The sequence below is a fragment of the Ambystoma mexicanum genome, chromosome 6p (assembly GCF_040938575.1).
Source record: "Ambystoma mexicanum isolate Mex_15411 chromosome 6p, UKY_AmexF1_1, whole genome shotgun sequence".
Classification (NCBI taxonomy): Eukaryota; Metazoa; Chordata; class Amphibia; order Caudata; family Ambystomatidae; genus Ambystoma; species Ambystoma mexicanum.
The window spans coordinates 713,906,263-713,926,341 of record NC_090935.1 but is presented as its reverse complement, the minus strand read 5'-3'; the positions used below and the strand labels follow the sequence as shown (position 1 = coordinate 713,926,341).

General features: G+C 50.4%; 1 protein-coding gene across 4 annotated transcripts in view; it reads right to left on the bottom strand.

Moving 5' to 3' along the window:
- Positions 1-20,079, bottom strand: part of RASA1 (RAS p21 protein activator 1) — a 1,760,251-nt gene that overhangs the window by 1,185,598 nt on the left and 554,574 nt on the right. For all 4 annotated transcript variants that reach the window (XM_069627585.1, XM_069627584.1, XM_069627586.1 and 1 more), the window contains exon 12: positions 11,319-11,406. In XM_069627585.1, the coding sequence (XP_069483686.1) occupies positions 11,319-11,406 (88 nt within the window). The remainder of the gene's footprint in view (positions 1-11,318; positions 11,407-20,079) is intronic.

Here is a 20,079-nt window from a genome sequence, read left to right as displayed (position 1 = left end):
CATTCTCAGACGGGCCACTGACACCATAAAAATGCAGGATGCCATGAGGTCGAGCAACTTTGAGAATTCAAAGGCCAGAAAACTCTGGACATTCTGAAATTTGGTAACCATCTGGAGAATGTTCTGAGCCCTCACCTTGGGCTGTGAGCACTTCCCCAAGGACATGTACAAGACAGCCCGATGTACTGGAGGTGTTGGGAAGGTGTCATATGGGACTTTTTGAAATTGAGGGACAAACCCAGTCTGTGTCATGGCCACAGGCCCAACAACGCAGAAACCACGCCATCTGGTGATGGGGGCAAGGGGTAAAATATCTCCTTGTCCCTTTGGGACGTTTAGACACAGAGGGCCCGCCTGGACTATGTCCTGGCGCCTTTGGCACCAGGCCCATGAATAAATACAAGCTGAAACGTTTATTTAATGCAGGAGTGCTTTACTTATATTCATTGGAATTCTCCACTTTCACACTGTTCGGACGTGTCCATTTACAACTGGAAGACACGTGCAGAATCCAAGAGAGGCAGGCGATTCGCGTTACTTTGCACCTCCATGTAATGTGACGCTCGACGCCGCCTGACCCAGAAAACTTACCTCGCGGGAAACTGCAGCGGCTGCAACCTTACCTGGACTCATCAGCCTGGCAGCATCCCATCTTCTTGGCGGATTCTGAATCCAACGTCGCAGCATGCGCACTCCTGTTCCTGAAACGAGAAAGATAAGACAAGGTTTGAATAATTAAGAACATCAGACCGAGGATAAAGCTTCTCTTAAAATCATACGTGCACCCATAAAGATTGCTTACCAGCTGCCGGACCTTGGCTGCTCCGCTCCTACGTACCGCTGGCTCCATTTCGATGACTGCAGCTACCACCAGAACTGCTACAACACCTGCAAAGGAAGAGAGAGCAGAGAAAGAGACGTTACATGCAGAACGGACTTTAAGTTAAGAACAAACTTTAACAATTCAAATGTTAAAGTCGCAAGACAAGCGGGCAAGTGGAAACAAGGGAAACTTACCAGCTAGGGAAGTTGATGAGTCACAAGCTGGCCTGGACTTCCACAGCATGGGACCAGTAAAGGAAGTCGGTCCGCTTCGGCAAGCGCCCCTGCCAGAAGCAGCAGGACAGAGCTCATTTTCATTCAGCAGGTGAGCCTCCTAGAATAGCACACCCCAGGGGAGCCACATCAAGGGAGAAGGTCGGTAAAAGGGATTAGAACCACGGCCTGCATATCCTCAGTATCCCACTTTATAACCATGCTGCTCATCACTGCAGTTCCCATTTAGGCGCAGAGGAGAAGTTTCATCCCTGGGAGGGCTGTGACCGTGCCCCAACGCCTCTCCAGAGACCAGCACCCAACGCCTCTGCAGAGACCAGAGACCAGGTGAGCCAATTGTCCAGGCAGAGGTAGACGTGAATTCCCCCCTCCTGAGATGCGCAGCCACTACCACCATCAGTTTGGTGAATATCCTCGGGCAGAGGTCAACCCAAATGGCAAGACTCGAAACTGAAAGTGCGATCCACCAACGGCGAACCTCAGGTATTTCCTGTGCTTGAGATGGATCGACACATGAAAATAAGCATCCTGAAGGTCCAATGACACCAACCAATCCTGAAGTTGGAGGGCCTGAAGGATCTGAGAAAGAGTGACCATCTTGAATTTGTCCTTCCTGAGGAACTTGTTTAAGTACCTCAAGTCCAAGACGGGTCTCAGTCCCCCATTCATTTTGGGTATCAAAAGTTACTCACCGTAGGGACTAACACTCTTAGCCCTTAGTTCCCTTTCCTCCATACTGCATGGGCGTCCCATCAAAGGGACGGGAGACGACCTTTTTCACCAGAAAAAAACCTTCCCCTTTAAATTTAGAGGCGCGCAGGGGTGTGACCCTGGGAGCATGTGCTGCCCTGACTCCGCCTTCAGGTGCCACACCTCAGTCCAAATTGACGCGTCGACAATATATTTACCATTGCCTAATGACACCGGTATTAGGGGAGGATGGGGGGGACATATGGAGGAGAGGGGAATAACAATATGGTGAGCAACTTATAATTACTCTCAAGTCCTGTCCCCCATCCTCCATACTGCATGGGCAAGTACAACTGAATGTAGCCCCAGGGTGGAGAGGAGCAAATAGGTTCCTGAGAAACAGCTGTCCGAAAGCCGCATGCGATCTAGAGCCGGCATCCAAACAGTAATGCTTGCAGAAAGCCGAGGAAATGGCCCAAGTGGCCGCCCTGCTTATAACTTGCCAAGGGACATGGTGATGGAATGCGATGGCCGTTGCCTTGGCCCTGACTGCGTGGGCGTGCATGTTCGCCGGCCCTCGTATGCTTCTTTGATGGCTGAGACCATCCAGCTGGATATGGAGGCCCGATAGCCTGGTCTTGCACCTCCGAAAGTGACAAACAGGGCATCTGATTTGCGGAAGCCCCTGGTCCTGTCAAGGTAGAATTTCAGGGCACTCCTGGCATCCAGGCAGTTTAGAACTCTTTGTGCCTCGTTCTTAGGATCGGCAAAAAAACGTAGGCAGGACTATTTCCTCATTCAAATGGAAAGCAGACGGCACCTTAGGCAGAAAAGCTGGGTGTGTCCGCAGGACTACTTTGTCCTTGTGAAAGGTAGTATATGGTTATGAGACGACCCACGTCTGGAGTTTCGCGGACTCTGTGAGCCGAGGTGAGACCGACTAGTAAGGCCGTCTTAATGGTGACCAGCCTGATGTCTGTGGATGCCATTGGCTCAAACGGTTTGTGCGCCAGTGCACCCAAGATTACATTTAGGTCCCACACGGGGTGTGGCTCTTGATGGGCGGGTAGAGCCTTGCAAGCCCTGTCAAATGTTTGACAATCGGATTGGAGGAGGAGAAGACCCCCCCCCCCTCCTCCAAATTCCTGTAAGCCCCGATGGCTGCGAGGTAAGTGCGTCAGGTGTCCACCTGCACGCCCGATTCGGCTAGGTGTGCCGAGAAGGAGAGCACGTCATCTAGAGTACATGCCAGAGGGTCAATTTCCTTGGAGCTTGCCCAGTGGCAGAACCTGATCCATTTACTTTTGTACTGGGCCCTGGTAGCCTTGCTCCTTGCGCCCTGTATGATTTCCAGATTAGCCTGTGAGAGGCCGAGGTGCCTCAGCATTACCTGCTCAGGAACCACGCTGTGAGGGCTAGTTTTTGTGGCGTGGGTTGGATGACCCTGCCCCCCCCTGCTGTGCCAGAAGAGGTGCTGGGCCCATTGGAAGGTTAATCTGAGGCATCTCCGAGAGGCTGAGCAGCTCCGAGAAGCATGGCCTGCTCGGCCACCAGGGAGCTATTAGAATGATATTGAGCTGGCGAGACTCCTTGATCTTGCAAATTACTCTGTGAATCAGCAGAGTGGGTGTGAAGGCGTACGCTGTCATGCCGTTCCACTGAATTTGAAATACGTTGCGCGGGGTTCCAGGGCCCTGTCCCTGCCAGGAGGTGAACTGAGGCCACTTCTTGTTGAGCCACGTGGCAAAACGATCCACCTGGGGGAGACCCCATCTGTTGAAGAGCTCCTTAATAACGAGGTTGTTTAGCTGCCACTCGTAATTGTCCGCTCCCAACCTGCTGAGCCTGTCCGCCTCCAGGTTGGATTCCCCTGGGGGACTGCCATGAGGTAGATGTCGCTTTCCAGGGCCCACTCCCACATGCTGATTGCCAGTCTGCACAGTGGAGGGGATCTGATGCCTCCCTGCTTGTTGACGTAGTACATGCTGGTCGAGTTGTCCTTCTGGATGAGGATAACCTTGCCCCCGAGAGGTGGAAGCAATACTCTGAGCGCTAGCCAGATGGCATTCAGCTCCAACCAATTGATGTGGTATTCCTGCTCCTGTCGAGCCCTGGTGCCCTGGACCGAGAGATTGTCCAGGGTGGCTCCCCAGCTCTCGACTAAGGCGTCCGTGGTGATGGTGACCTGCGGGGAGGGAGGCCGGAAGGGCTTGCCCGTCCGTAGGTTGCAATCCCTGGACCACCATGTGAGGTCCGGACAGAGAGATGGAGGACCGTTGATCATCTGAGATCGGGAGCCCCGCTCCTGGTTCCATGAAGCCACGAAGTGCAGCTGAATCCTCCTCATCCTCAGTCTCGTGTGTGGGACGGCTAACAGGACTGCCGCCAAGAAACCCAAGAGATGCTGGTACCACCAGGCCGAGGTCACCTCTCTGCTGAGGAAGTGAGTTGTGGCCCTCCTGATGGCCGTGATTTGTCCTCTGATGGAAACACCTTCTCGGAGCACGTGTCCCTGGTGAGGCAGCTGTGACTTCATGAGATTGTTCAAAAAGCCAAGATTGTGCAGTGTATTCATAAGGACATGGGAAGAGTGGTGAACCGCTTCTGGATATGTAGCCCTGACGAGCCAGTTGTCGAAGTATGGGTAGATGTGGGGGCCCTGCGCTCTGAGGAGGGCAGCCACAGTATTCATGAGTCTGGTAAAGACCCTGGGGGCAGAGTTGAGGCCAAAAGGAAGGACCTTGTATTGGAAATGGTAGCCCACGATCATGAACCCTAGGTAAGAACGATGGGGCTGCTAAATCGGGAAGTGTCGGTACACGTCCTTCAAATCCAGGGAGCACATCCAGTCTCCCCTGCACAATGTCTCCGCTATAAAAGCTGGCGTAACAATCTTGAATTTTTGTAGAGGTAAGGAGAGCTTGAGGGTGGAAAGGTCCCGCTCAACTCTCAGGCCCGCCTGGTTCTTTTTCTGAATGGTGAAAATCCTGTAGTAAAAGTCCAAGCCTCGCTGGGAGGCTGGCTCTCTACGAGCAAGCAGATATCCGCCACAAGAGTTGTTGTCCCAACTTGAGGGAGTGGAGGGGAGGAGCGAGGAGGGAGGAGAGGCTGGGATGGGATGGGTAGGCGGTACCCTGTGGATACTACAGAGGTTCCAGGGGGCCGCAAAATTCTGTTGCCAGAAATGTGCATGGAGAGCAAGCCTGCTCCCCCACTGGAGACACGTGGAGCCGAAGGGGCGTGTAATGCCTTCTTTCCCTCAGAGGCTGTTGCGGAGGAGGGGGAGTGGAAAAAGCTCCTACGCCCCCCCTCATCTCCCTTTTGTTGCTTGCGCTGATTTGGTGTCGGCGAGTAGTCCGGCTGCCTGGACCTCTGTTCCTGGAAGCCGCGGAACCCTCCGTACGTACACCCTTTGTTGGAGAGCTGCTGTGACCGGGTGTACGATTTGGGCATGGTCTTTGTCAAGATGGATAAAGACTTGGCCATTTGTGAGCTGTTTTTCTTTTTGTCCAGCTCCTCGTCCGTTGTGGAGTGAAAGAGGTCACCCCCTTTGAATGGAAGATCTAAGATGCGTTCCTGGACGTCTGGGTTGAATTTCACTGCACGGAGCCAGGCTGTCCTTCTCATGTACATGGCAATACAAATGGCTTCTCATGTCCATGGCAATACAAATGGCACAGTGGTGTCAATATGGGCCACGGTGGACTCCATGACATCCTGTGCCACCAGCTTGGCCAGGCCAGTCCCGCCTTGAAACGCGATTGGTTCTGCGAGTTCTGGGAGGAAGTCCGCAATTTCCCACCATAACTTCTGGTTGGCGGCAGCCAACATGGCATCGGCACTGTCCTGACGAAGATGCAAGGACGTGTTGGAATACAGCTTCTTCCCGTAAGCCTCCAAGACCTTCTCCTCCTTGCCTAGCAGCGTCGCAGAGGAGGAAGCAGAGGACGACTGAGGCTTGGAGTATAGTGATGCTGCAGCAATCACTGAGGAGTGTGGCTGAGGATGGGCCGATAGCAAGAGAGTATCCCCTTCCATCTGCCTGTACTTGGCGCCCAGGCGTCAATTGACGGGCTGGACAGACTGGGGCTTGAGCCAACCCTTTTTTGGCCAGGGAGACGACATCGGTCTGCAGTGGAATTCCCATTTTGGCAGAGGGGTGCTGCGTGAGGACTTCAGCAAGGACCACCTCTGCCGGTTGCTCGACCTCGGGTTGAGGCAGGCCCAGGTACTCCGCCAACCCTGCCAGACTTTCGTGGAAGGCCTTGGCTGACATATCAGGGTCCTCCTCCTCCTCCTCCTCCTCATCATCCGTGTCAGGAGGGTCCTGCGCCGGTGGGAGTTGCTGGAGCCGGCGGCTGGGATTCCGGGACCGGAGGCTGTGGAGGAGGCTAGTACGGAAACACCTGAGGAATCGGCTTTGGGGCCAGAACCAGAGGCTGTGCCGGGGCCGGGGGCGCCGGCAGAGGAGCTTAAGGTGCTGGAGGCATTGGAGGGAGCACGTCCCTGATGAAATCCCTGAGGATAACCCCCCCCCATCCGAGGGGACTTCATGAGCCCGAAGAATCTCTTAAAGAACCGGTCTTCACAGGCCGGAGGAGTGGTAGGGGATATAGACGGGGCAGCGGTAGGCTGCTGGAGCTGCTGCATACCCTGCCCATTCGGATGTAGCAGGAACCTGCCCTGCACAAATGAAGGACAGGCTGTAGGCCATGTACCTGGTTGAGGCCAGTCCCACCTTGACACTCGTTCCTCACCGAACTCCTAGAATGGCGTCTGACGGGTGCTGATGTCTGGTACGGCGGCCATTTTGTCGAGCTGCCTGCTGCGTGCCCGTCTCGTGCCTGCTTCATGTTGCTTGGCTTGCTGGGCCCAGCCTCCTTCCAAGACTTTTGAGTGTGGATCGAGAGGCTTACCCTGCTCCTCGGGCCTAAACCCGGTAGGTGCGACACCCTCGGCCTGGAAGAGCTGCATTTAGGTACCCCCTCAGACGTATTGCCGGTAATAGGGCGTGGCCCCTCGGACATAATGCCGGCACAAGGGCGGAGCTCGTCAGGTGGAGACCCGGTACAAGAACTTTCCATCCCTCAACACGGTCACTGGGAGGATCGGAGGATCCCTCCGCCTGTATGCCGGTAGCTGAAGCAGCCTCAGTGCACGTGCTGGTACCAGGACCTGAGTGGTCCCTCCCGTGCAGGCGAGTCCTTGGGAAGGAGTCTCCCTTTGCGTGGTGCGATGGAAAATAGAGGCCCTACCTCGGGCCTGGATCAATGTTTCACAAAGTCCTTGAGGTCCTCAGGAGGAGACTTCTGGAAGAGCTCCTGCCACCTGACTAGTCTGTTCTTCAGAGACCTCGATGACAGGGAGTTGCATGCTGTATAAGCTTGCCAACCGTGGTCTGGGCCAAGGCAACGTAGGCAGAAGGCGTGGGGTCTGAATTTGGGAAGAGCCCATCACAGGATGTACACCTGCTGAACCATGTGGAAGTCGACATGCGCCGGGGAGGAGTGTGACGCCTGAGGACTGAGTACCTGTATGTACCCGCGTGGAATTACATGGCCGAAGCCAAAACCACGAGCGCTGGTGAATTTGGCCTGTTCCTGTCGATGCAGAAAAGTTGACTGGGGTGTGGCACCCGAGGGCGGAGTCATGGCAGCGCATGCTCCTAGGGCCGCAACCCCACGGGCCTCTAAATTTAAAGGGGAAGAAGGTTTTTTCTGGTGAAAAAGGTTCCATCTCCCGTCCCTTGGAAGTGACACCCATGCAGTATGGAGTAAGGGGACGGGACATAAGAGTATAAGGGGAGTACCAGCCCTTGTTCCTCTCTGCTACAGGCACTGGTTCTATGGCGCCTTTCTCTAGCAGGGTTAATATTTCCTGCACAAGGAGCAGATATTGAACCATGAAAGAGTGTATTCCAGGTGGATTGTCGTGAGGCTTCTGTAGAAAAGGCAGTACCCGCAGGCTCTTGTCTCCAGAGCCCAAGCATCTGAAGTAGCGGCTCCCCATTCCACTGGTGCTGAGACAGCCTGCACCGCCCTCCCCCACTGGTGAGCTGTGACCGAAGTCCTCAGAGCGGTTTTGAAGCGGCAGCAGCAGAGCCTGATGGCAAAGAGGCTGCTGCTTCAGCGGCTTTGGCACCTCTACCACTACGAGGAAAATTATGTTGGCCTCTTTGGCCGGGCCATTCCTCTCGCCCTTCCAAATGAGGAGAAGTAACGAATGGATCTACCCCTCCATTGCTGTCAGCTAGGACGAAAAGGCTGATGCTGCCTAACTGGGGCACCCAAAGACTTGGCGGCTGCCTTAGAGGTCTGCAGCTTCTCAAGGCTCTCATCAGTCTTGCTGCCAAAAAGGGGAGACCCGTCAAATGGCATATTCAGAAGTCTAGCCTGCACATCTGGTGCAAAACCAGACTTCCGCAACCACGCAAATCTGCATATTATGGTGCCCGTAGCCATGGATCTGCTGACACTGTCAGCAACATCCAACCCAGACTGACAGGATTCACACATGGCTTCCTTGCAGTCCTTAATAGCTAGGAAGCGTTCCCTTTATTCCACTTCGGGAATATGCTCAGCCGCCATACATATGAAATCCCACAGAGTGCACGAAAATCTTGCCAAGGCAAAAGAGGAGTTGGCTGCCTTCAACGCCATACTCCCAGCTGAAAATACCTTGCGCGCCCATCCCTCAACGCGCTTTTCATGCCTATCCGGAGGGGTGCTAGGGTACGCAGCCGGTTTCGAGGTAGCCGTGGCTGCCTGGATCACCAGACTCAGGAGTGGGGTGAGACGACAGATAGCCGGGGTCGCTACTGGAGGGGTGGTATTTTCTGGTCAGTGACTTGTTCACCGCCAACTTAGTCTCTGGGGTTTCCCAATTTTTAGCCATCCGGTTCTGCAGAGCCACATGAAATGACAATATGGGATCTGTAAGCGGACCCTGATCCAAAATGTCTGCAAGATCATCCGGATCTCAGTGGGCAATGGCCACTCTCGACATAAGGCGTTGGTAAGAGGAGTCGGCATGCTCACCAGGGTCTGCCGAACTCCAGCTCAGGAGAAGTGCCTATACCACTTGCATTATGAAAGTGGTCACAAAGATCCTGCATCCTACTCTCGACCGAGAGGAGGCATTCTGGCACTTTAGGAGTCCCAAATTGGAGACCAAAAGGAGCCTCACCTACATCAGAGTGTTCCTCCTCCTCAAAAATTGAGGTGAGAGACTTAAAGTCTTCCTTCGGCAAAGGAGTACACCTTTTCTTAGGAACCACAGCCAGAGGCTTCAAAGTCGCCTTTTTAGGTGGTTCCACCTTGGCCAGGGGCTGCGCCGGTAAATTTGGCGCCGTCTGCGTCGACACCGGTGCCAAAGGCATCAATGGCCTGATCGGGGTGGAGGACACGACAGGCACTATAGACTATGGCGTTGATGGCATTGAGGGTTTGGACGGTTTTGATGGAGACGAAGACTGTGACCTCGCTTCACGTCTCGAGGATTCCTTAGCAACCTTGTCCTAACAAGGCCTTGAAGCCTCTCGATGAGGATCGTGCAGTTTAGCCAGGCTTGAGGGTGCACGAGTATCCGGCCGAGACAGTTCCCTGCCGGCTTCAACAGAAGGCGCGGACGGGGCCTTGCCCTGCTTTTTGAAAATGTCAAGCATTTTCACCTGGAAAGTTTCCCACTCCGTGGGCGTCGAATGTTTGGACAGGCAACTCCCCCTCTAGGGGGTGCCGCCTGAAGAAGAGGAAGGCGACTGGCGGTGCCTTCTCCTCGAGCGCTTCGACGATTCGGATGAGTGGCGGGAACCACTCATGGACCGTGAACGCTTTGCCTTCTTCCTCTGAGGAGAGAGTCACCTCTCGACTCATCGGTCGAAGGCCCAGCAGGTCGGGACTTATGGGACTTGGACACCTTGCCTACCTTGAGTTTCTCTTTTCCTTCCCGCAAGGCCTTTCCAGTCATTGACTGGCACTTGGATCACATATCCGTGTCATGGCCCCCGCTCAGGCACCATAGACAGACACTATGCAGATCTGTGATGGACATCTTGTATCCGCAGTCCCGGCATTTCTTGAACCTGGACCAAATACAAGAAGGTACGAGGCGTGCTGAGTTTCATGAAACAAACACGTTGCGGAAAAGCAGAACTGAGGCTACGGGCGCCGTGCGTGCTACCTATAACATCCGATGACGTCACCCTTGACGGAGGCCTTCGAGGTCAAGGGTGACGTCATCGACCTGACGCCATCGACGCAGGGCACACACTGCCAAAAAATATTCGAAGCAGCCGAGCTGTGGACACTAACATGTCAAAGATGAGAAATACATTGGAGGACATAATCCATTTGAAGGATGAATTCTTGTGTGTAAGCATGTATCCAAGTGTGGAAGTGTACATGAGCCTACATAGGCATGAGGGCATGTTTGTGTATGATGGGAGTAAGTGGGCATATTATGGAAATATATAATATCCAACTGTAACCAAAACCTGTGACAGGAGGTTTGGAATTAATCTTAACCACTGGGCAACCATCCACAGCCTGGCCAACCTTTCATACCACTATTTTTAGTCTGTTTGGTTTATTGTACAAGGGGTTTAGCCATATGCAAATCTGAATTGAAACTTCCACCAATTGGAGCAGACCAGCTTTAATTGCTAGGTCATGTCCCCCCTTCACAGAAACACAAGCAACTACAGACATGTTTCAACCTTGTTGGTGCTGATGAGATGAAGCACGTTTCATATGGCACAACGAGCAAGGGACTGATGAGGCCCATGAGGCTGAAATATGCCTGGAGCAGCCTGTGCTTTCGTGCAGAAGAGATCACAGCAAGCAGTTCAGAAGGGACTGCCTCTTTGGGGTGGGATTTGCATATTGTCTTTCTCCCTTCTGTAATAGCGTTGTAGGCTAGAACGATGGTCTGGAGGGTTGCCCTACAATCAATGCCAGGCGTAAAGATTATTTACCAACGTTCCAGTCATCACCTCTCTTGTTTCATATAGAATTTCAAGGCACAACTGATACTTTTTGTAGTAATGCATGTCTATACTCTGGCTATACGAGGGCACGCATGCGTCCAGTGCAAGTACCTGGGACCATTACGTCACCCAGTTATATTACATCAAAACCGGACTTGTGTGGGGAGCACCTACCATGAGATGGCAACCCATGTCTTATGATTATAGTATAGAGAACAAGGATGCATCAAATGTCTGGCATAGGAGCGAGGTACCAAGCCATACAATGGCACTTCTTAGACAACTGTTGTCACTACTACATTGCAACACTGCCTCACCTTTTCACAACACTCCAGCAATTAATGCAGAAGCAACATACAAAACATTCCTGAAAACCTATATACTAAAACATATCACAAAACATCCATCTATAAACAAAGGAACATATACATTGAAAGCGGTTCACACAAATTTGCCTTTGCAAATTCTAGTTCTCTGTTGCACAGACCAACTGGACGCATGCAGTTTCTAATCGAGGAACAGACAACCTCATTTAAGACAAGTCATACAATTAAGTCAACAGCTTTCTCTTAATGTGAAATTCTCTCACCTGTGCTTGTTCTGGTGTTTCTCCTGCAAAGTAAAAGATGTAATGTTCTTCACTAAAGTGCTGAACTACTATCTGAAAACAGTTTGGCCTTTAAAACAAAAAAGAAAAGTGTTTCACATATAATGAATACAATATGAAGTTATTTTAAATTCAATTTTCATCAAACACACAAATAATAGATTTAACATAATTGTAGCATAGTTTGAAGAGTTTGGTTTAGAATCATTAGCAAGCAAATAAGTGGGTGGATGTTATTTTCTATAAATGCTTAAACTCATTTCACTAGAATGAATAAGTGATGGTGTGCACAGCATGGCAGTTGGAGTTACAAATCTAACACCTTTAAAAATAATTTACTGGCTTTTCAACTCTCGACCCAGAATATAAATAAATGTAATAAAAAAAAAAAAGATACAAAGCACAAGTTACTCACCGTATGGACTCCTTTACAGGTAGTCTGTGCACCACCTTTTAAAGAGTTGTGGTATGGAACACGTTACTTACTTGTAACTCCCGCTCTCCAGCAGGTTCATGAATATTTCCCATTGTCAGGTTGAGAATCCTCTGTAATATTAAAGCAGTTCTGCTTTAAGGCTAGAACTGTGTGTAGATTCTATAGCTTACTGCCGTCACTTTGGGTCATACTGCCCCAGCCAATTACATCTTAAGCTTTACCCCTGGTGGCCATATTCAGATTTGGTCACACGTAAAGTGGCAGTATGAACCAAGAAGAGCCAGAGAGGGAAAGGTGGGAGGGTTTGCATGTGAATTCATGCGAGTTACAGGTAAGTGACTGGTTCCTTCTCGAGCATGGGGTCTTACATGGATTAACATTTTCATGAATATGCACAGCAGTACACATACACAACTATGGGAGGGGTAAGGCTCCACAGAAGCAATACACTTACCCCTGAAACAGACTCATGCAAACAGGTTGCTATGCACTGCTTGGCAGACAGGGGACTCCTCCCTGGAAACACTGTCAACAACAAAGAATCTTGTGAAGGTGTGGGTAGACCTCCATGTAGCATCCCTGCAGATGTCGAGCAGGGGAACACCAGAGAGAAATGCTGTAGTTGATGTTATGGCTCTGGTGGAGCAGGCTCTCGACCAGCCTGGTAGCAGTCTGTTGAACAGACGATGGCAATGCGCGAAAAAGCGTCATTCCACCTGGAGCTGGAAGCCTTAGACAGGGTCTATCAATGTCCCATAGGTGGAAAAGCAACAAATAGCTGAGAAGTCTTTCAAAACAGTCTGCAGCGTGCAACATAATAGTTCAAAGCATGCAAAACATCCACAGAATTTAACGCCCTTTCCGCGGGTGGTCCATTCAAGTGCAAATCCGAGGAGACCTTCGGCATGAAGTACGGATGGGTCTGCAGCACCACCTTGGAAGGGTGAAAGGAAAATAGGGAAGTTTACGTTAGAGAGCCTGAATTTCCCAGACATGCCTGGACGAGGTGCTAGCGACCAGTAATGCAGTCTTCCAAGGCAGAAACTTTAAAGAGGTTTGATGCATTGGTTCAAAAGGTGGGCCCATTCGTTTTGATAAAACCACATTAAGCTCCCAAGCTGGAGCCTTCACGGGGGGAGGGTGGATAATATCGTGAAGAGGCCCCTTCACGAGTCTATAAGCCTGGAGCCCCGAGTATACCGGGATATGGCGGCCAGATGCACTTTGATAGATACCTAGGCGAGTCTAGACTTAGCAAGCAGGAGGCGGTGAGGTAGAAGTTGTGGAGCCGTGACCTGCAGCGGAGAGGACCTTTGTAAATGGCACCACACCGTAAATCATTTCCACTTGTGCTTCTAGCAGGAAAGCGTTCATCGATCCTTGGCTGTAGCCAGAATGTTCTTTCATTCAAGAGGGTGCGACTAGCGTTCGAATGCTAGGGCTGCAGGAGCCAGGCCGCCAAGTTTAGAGCTACAGGTTTGTGGTGCAGGACTGACCCTCCTTCCCTGGAAAGAATGTCCAGAAGAGGAGGCAGCTTGACAGCTGGAGTCACTGGCAGACGAAGGAGGTCTGTATATCAAATCTGTCTGGACCACGCCGATGCAATGTGCATCATTCTGCAGCGGAAATGTCTGAGTGTATTGATCAGACGATCAATAGGACAATTGGTATGAAGACGTAGCAGCAGGACAATTGGTATGAACGCGTACAGAAACAGGTTCCCCGCGAGGGAACGAGAAGGCATCTCGTAGGCTCTTAGCTTGAGGATACCTTCTGGCAAACATCTGGCATTTGGAGTTGGCTGCCATGGCAAAAATGAAGAGTGAACCCACTTGCTGAAGAGGAGACATGGGCCTGCTGGAATGGCAGCACCATAGATCCCTGCTGAGAGAGTCTGATGTTGTAAACACCTGCCTGGTGAAACGGAACATCAGCTGAGCAATGGCCCAGCGACACCGGACTCTGTGGATCCCAAGAGAGAATGGGCGAGCGAGTCCCACCCAGCTTCCTGATTCAAAACAAAGTAGTTGTGTTGTCTGACGACTGGGACCACCTTCAGCTGGAGCCGAGGCTTGAAAGACTTCATGGCTCAGAAGACTGGCCGCAGTTCTAGGATGCTGATATGCAACGCCTCCTCTTCCAGGAGTCGCAGTCCCCTGGCGTACAGCTGGCCCGTGTGGCCGCCCCAACCTTCCAGCGGGGCGTTGGTTGTGACTTTTGCCTGATAAACAGGGGTGTGAAAGGGAACGCCCCAAGAGAGATGAGGGCAAATGGATCACCAACGTAGTACATGTCGGTAGGCCGGACTGAGGTCTATCTGGTCATCCATGAGCCTGCGACTTGTTTCCATCTGGCATCCAGAAACTTATGCAGGGGTCTCATTTGTAGTCTGCAAAAAGGCACCAGATGGATGCATGAGTACATCATCCTCAGAAGGGACTTGGAGTAGACTGTTATAATGTGAGCTGCCGACAGCCGTTGGACCTTTCCAATGATGGACTTTAGCCGGTCTTCTGATGGAGTCGCTAAATACGATGGTGTGTTGTGGCGGGATCCCAGGAATAGCGTGTTCTCAGATTGGCACTATGCAAGATTTTGCATAGTTTATCGAGAATCCAAGAACGGTTAGAGCCTGTACAGTCACTACAGTGTGATGAACTGCCAATGCGCGAGAGCCGGATTAGATCAGCCAATCATCCAGGTTGGGATAGACGTAGATTCGCTTGCGAAAAATGTGTGCAGCCACCGGAACCAAGCACTTGGTGAATACTCTTGGAGTTGATTTTAGGCCGAATGTTAGAGCCTTGAACTGCTATGTTCTCCCTGAACGACAAAGCGCAGGAACCTCCAGAGCTTGCGATGAATGAGGATGTGGAAGTAAGCATCATCCAGGTCGAGGGTCGACAGGAAACCCCCCCCCCCCCTACTCCAGCTGGCCAAGCACATGCTGCAACGTGACCATTCTGAATTTTTGGGAGATGAGGAATTTGTTTGGGCGTCTTAAGTCTCGAATGGGTCTCCACTCTCCTGCCTTCTTTCGCACAAGAACATATCTGGAGTACACTCCGGAGCCCCAGAGGCACAGTGGGATCGGTCCTAGTGCCCCCTTGTTTAACATGGCTTTAACCTCCTTCAGTAGCTGTGCTACAAGCTGCTACGGTCTGGAGACGGGAGGGATGGATCTGAGGGCATTTGCCCTGGAGTTCTATATTGGGTGATATTCAGCACCCATTTGTCTGTGGAGATGCCGCGCCACTGGTTGACAAATTGTGATAACCGGCCTCCCACTGGGGTGCTGTAGTAAGGGCACAAGCCTGGAGTCGGGTCAGGCTTGCTCCAGCGGGTGCGGTCTGGCTGCTGGAACGCAACAACACTGGGTTCCTCCTCTGAAGCCTGGGAACATCCCCTGTATGCCTTTTGGGTGGTGAAATGTGAGGGCTGACAATAGGGAAAGGTGAACCTTTTTGAGGAACTTAACATCTTTCCTTTAAAGGAGCAAAAGGATTGCCTCCTCTGTTGGAGTGCCCAGCGAATGTGCAGTTTCAGTGTATTGTACGGAGATTTGGAGAGCGTGAGCAAAGCCAGAAGGCATCAAGGTGCTAAGGGAAGAGAGAAGAGAGAACTGCAACCCAGGGAGTTAGAACAAAAATGTTTTGAGGACTCTACTCGGTTTGTAGGAGTCTAGATTGAAGAAACTCAGCACCAGCATTGTGGGTGGCACGGTGAACAAGGCAGAGGATTTAAAATGTAACTCAGTTCCTCACAGGAAGCCAATGAAGGTGGCGAAGAAGGTCCTCTGAGTGAGTCAGTCTGGGGGCATTCAGAGCAAGGCGAGCCGCTGAGTTCTGAAGAATCTGAAGACGCTAAAGCAGAGCTTCAGGTTGTCCGAGGTAGATAACATTACAGTAGTCAACTGATCCCATATGGCGGCTGTGATCATTTTTGATCTGGAGACCGACAAAAGAAAACGAAGAACCTTTTTAAGAACTTTAAGCTTTGCAAACCCTGATTGACAGACCACCAAAACTGGAGCTTCTCTGGAGCCTGAGGACATCATTTTAATTCCTAGACTCTTAACAGCAGAGGAGGGTTTGGGGCAGGGCCCACGGAAGGTAGGCCAGTACTCGGAGGTCCGGGGCTGCCCTGCAAAATTGGTGCCTACAGATAAAATCTCGTTTTTCCTCTGTTTAATTTAAGCCAGTTGTTGGCCAGCCTAACAACAACTCCCGAGAGAGTCCTTCAGCTTCTGGGGGGTGTGGGTGGATGGGGTCGGTCGTCTGTCGCAGGAACATTAAGTGGAAAGAGGATCCAAGTATCGTCGGCATAGGAAAAAAAGTGAACACTGATTGAAGATCAATTTAGCCAGGGCCAGCATGTACAGGTTAAACAGGAGAGGGGAGAGAGACGATCCCAGGGAAACTTCCAGTCCAAACTAGTGGGGGAAGAGTTAAATGGAGGGAGAGAGAGTTTGAACACCGTTAGAAAGAAAAGAAAACCACTTTTAGAGGGTACCTGAAATTCCTGCTTCACAGAGAAAATGGAGCAGTCTATGGTGGTCAATAGTGTCGATGGCCGCGAAGAGGTCGCAGAGAATAAGGGCCCCAACCTCTCTGCAGTCCTGAAGCAGAGCAATATTAATAACAGCCACCAAGACAGATTCAGTACCCATTCCGGGACAAAACTCCATGAAAGTGGTGGAGATGACGATTCATTTCGAGAAAAGCAGAGAGATGAGGAGTAGCAATGGATTCGAGCAATTTCATAATAGCAGGAAGAAGGGATATAGGCCGATAATTTTCCACGACGGCAGGGTCAAGATGAAGTTTATTCAATAGGGGAGGGTAGGGAAGGGGGGGAACACTTGTGCAAATATAGGGCCATCTTCAGGACAGATTATTTTCGCTGGAAGATCAGTTTCATTCCCCAATGGTAGATTAAATGATCTGTTGTGCATATAGTGTTATTTAGGACTTCTGAGTTTGTATAGTGGGAATTTTATTTGAGCATCCAGTATGCAATTTTAAAGGTTCACGTGTAGAGCCATGTGATCTGTTATTAGCGGCTCAATGGCGCAGGAGCCGGTAATGGCGATATGTATGCTCAAATAAAATTCCCAGTATACAAACTCAGAGGTCCTGAATAACAAGCACAGAAATGGTAAGCATAGAAATGGTTGGGCTTTCCTGTGCACATAATTTTCCATGTGTGCAGCTGACTCACAAGGTTAGTCACTTTGTGAGAATATGTAGTTAGTGAGCCATCCTCTCCATGAGGGTTTGGAATAGAATTTTTCCTAACCAACCACGGCAGTTCTTCACAGATTTGTGTAAAATGTGCATCTTCCAGCACCTTTTCTAAAGCTATAGTTTTAAAAAACAAATATTGTCTGTGTTTAATTGAGCGCATCAACTAAGATCTGCCACAGTATCTAGGAAAAGGACAAAAAAGCATTGTATGCATAGTATCAACAATAGGTTTAGTTCAGTCTATTCATCTGTTGACGGTGCTTTGACGATGCAGACAATGTTTTATGCCACTGTAATAAAACACGGATGTGTATTACAAAAACAAATCTATCATATCTGACATGGCGGGCAAATCATTTTGACAGGATACAATATTTGCTGGTGGAATAACGGCAACTAAAAGAAACCTCAGAAAATATGCCAATAGAAGTTCTTTAATGAAGTAATTCAAGTGTCCGTATAAGATGCCGCTCATAATTTGTATGAGAATGCCATCTGAATAGATGCACCACAAAATATGATCATAAGAATTCATGGGGCTCTGCTAACCATCCACATGTTATTGTCCTGTCAGCAGAGGCATGCACACCACCCATTTTTACTCCTTATGAACAGGAAATGTGCGCAGCAAAGACAGAAAACAAACATATAAGAGCCTACACCTTGCTTATGCCCAGCGATCTTTTAGAATCTGTATCAAGCAGAGCAGTGGGATAGGAAGGAATGCTAATAATGACTTTCAAATCTGAAGAGGAATTTTATGGGAAAGGTAATCTTTTAATAAGCATGAAGTATCCCTATTGGCAAATCTAATTACTTTTTGACTCACTGACAAATCATTTGTTTCCAAGTAGGAAGTAAAATCCTATCAGAGCCCTGCTTGCAACTCTGACATAAGAGGCGAAATGACTGAACACATTAGTTTCCCCATCACACTACCAACCTACCCCTCTTCGCATATAGCATGTTATACCTACAGCTATTCTAGGGACCTTCAGCTGCTGAGTGGTGTGGAAAAAGGCATAACGGAGGTCATAGGGTATGGCTGACTCCGATATACTGCCCCTGACATCACATGCTGTGTCTGGGATGCGCATTAGAGCTGTGCTGCGCCCCTGGTGGCTGAAAAGATTTCCTAGGACAGCCTGCACTGGAGAAGGTATATGTAAGAAGAGAAATATGTGAAAGGAAGGACTAATACATAAAGCACATTAACAACCGATAAGTAATGTGCGCTATAACAGGGGATTTCTCCAGCATGGATCTTACAAGGATTCACATGCTCGTGAATATTCCAAGTCAGGCTGGGAAGCCTTGGTGGTAATGAAGCAGTTTCGCTTTAAAACTAAAATGATTGTGCCTTCTATATCCTATTGCTGTCACTTTGGGTCATACTGCCCAAGCCAATGACATTTATCCTCCTAAGATCCACCCTTGGTGGCCATCTTCAGATCTTTACTGCAAGTTTTCATGTTGAAAGTCCTTGTGTTTCGCTGCTCGACATTTTGCTAACTTATTCCTAATTTATTGCGAAATGCGGCTTAAAAAACATATTTGTTGAAGATCGCCATCTCAAATGCACCTATTGCTTGCATCCAGACCATGACGCAGACAGATGTTCCATCTGTCAGGTCTTCTTTTCCAAAATATGGAAAAGACTGCCATAGAATGTTAGTGGCATACATTGAGGAGGGAAAGGGTCTCTGACTCGGGCCTCCTTGTGCAGTCATGCCTCTTGCAGGGTCAGTAGGCCCAAAGATCATGCTCCCTCTGGCAAGGCAGGCGAGATTCTTTGAGGACACTTTCCGGGGGAAGATAACAAAAAAGGCTAAGTTGTCTCACGCTCCGACATCTTCATTGACGGTCACCGCTGCTGCGAAGCCCCGTCTGAAGGGCACCTGTTGTAGTCGCCCTCCCTGTCGACGGGTAGTCTACCGTCTAGTGGCCAGGTCCCGTCTGCGAGGAAATTGTTGGTACCAGCTGTGAAGCATAACATTTGGTCATTGCGACCCTGTTGAGGGACCCGTCAGTGGCTTCACCATCAACGACATGGTCTACGAAGACTGGTCTTCCGTCGACGACTTTGTCTACGAAGACTGCTAGACGGGCTCATCCACCACAGTCACTGTTTCCACGACTACTACTACCACTCCCAGAGTGGCTCTGCTTCCTAGGCCTCAGTCAGCTGCACCGGCCTGTCAGCAGCAGCACCATGACCTGTGCCAAAGGCCCCAGCTATCCCCTTTCTCCATCACCAGAAAAACATTCTTCCCCCTAAAATTTAGAGGGGTGCAGGTATGGAGAAAAGGGGACTAAGAGTACATTCGTCACTACGGTGAGTAACGTATAATTACTCTTAAGTCCTGTCCCCTTTGCTACATACTGCATTGTCAATTACAACTGAATGTCGCCCCAGGGTGGAAAGGAGACCTTCCTTAAGCAAACAGGTTTCTAAGAACCGCCTGTCCGAAAGCCGCTTCTGATTTAGAACCAGCATCCAAACAGTAATGTTTGCAGAAAGCCAAAGGGGTGGCCCATGTGGCTGCCCTGCTTATGACTTGCCAGGGGACATGCCGCTGGAAAGCAATGGCCGTTGCGTTGGCTCTGACCGCGTGGGTGTGCATGTTGCCTTGCAGTGGCTTAAACTGTCCCTCGTAAGCTTCTTTTATAACAGAGACCATCCAACGGGCTATGGAGGCCTTAGAGGCCCGATACCCCAGTCTTGATCCGCCAAAGCGACAAAAAGTGCGTCCGACATGCGGAAGCCCTTGGTCCTGTCCAAGTAGAATTTTAAGGCACGCCTGACATCAAGGCAGTGCAGAACTCTCTGTGCCTCGTCTCTAGGCTCAGCAAAAAACATAGGTAGCATTATTTCTTCATTCAGATGGAATGTATTAGTCACCTTGAGCAAGAATGCTGGGTGTGTCCGCAGGACTACTTTATCCTTGTGAAACGTAGTATATGGCTCTGAGGCGACCAGATCCTGGATTTCGCCGATTCTGTGAACCGAGGTGAGGCTGACTAGCAAGGCCGTCTTAATGGTGACCAGTGTGATGTCCGC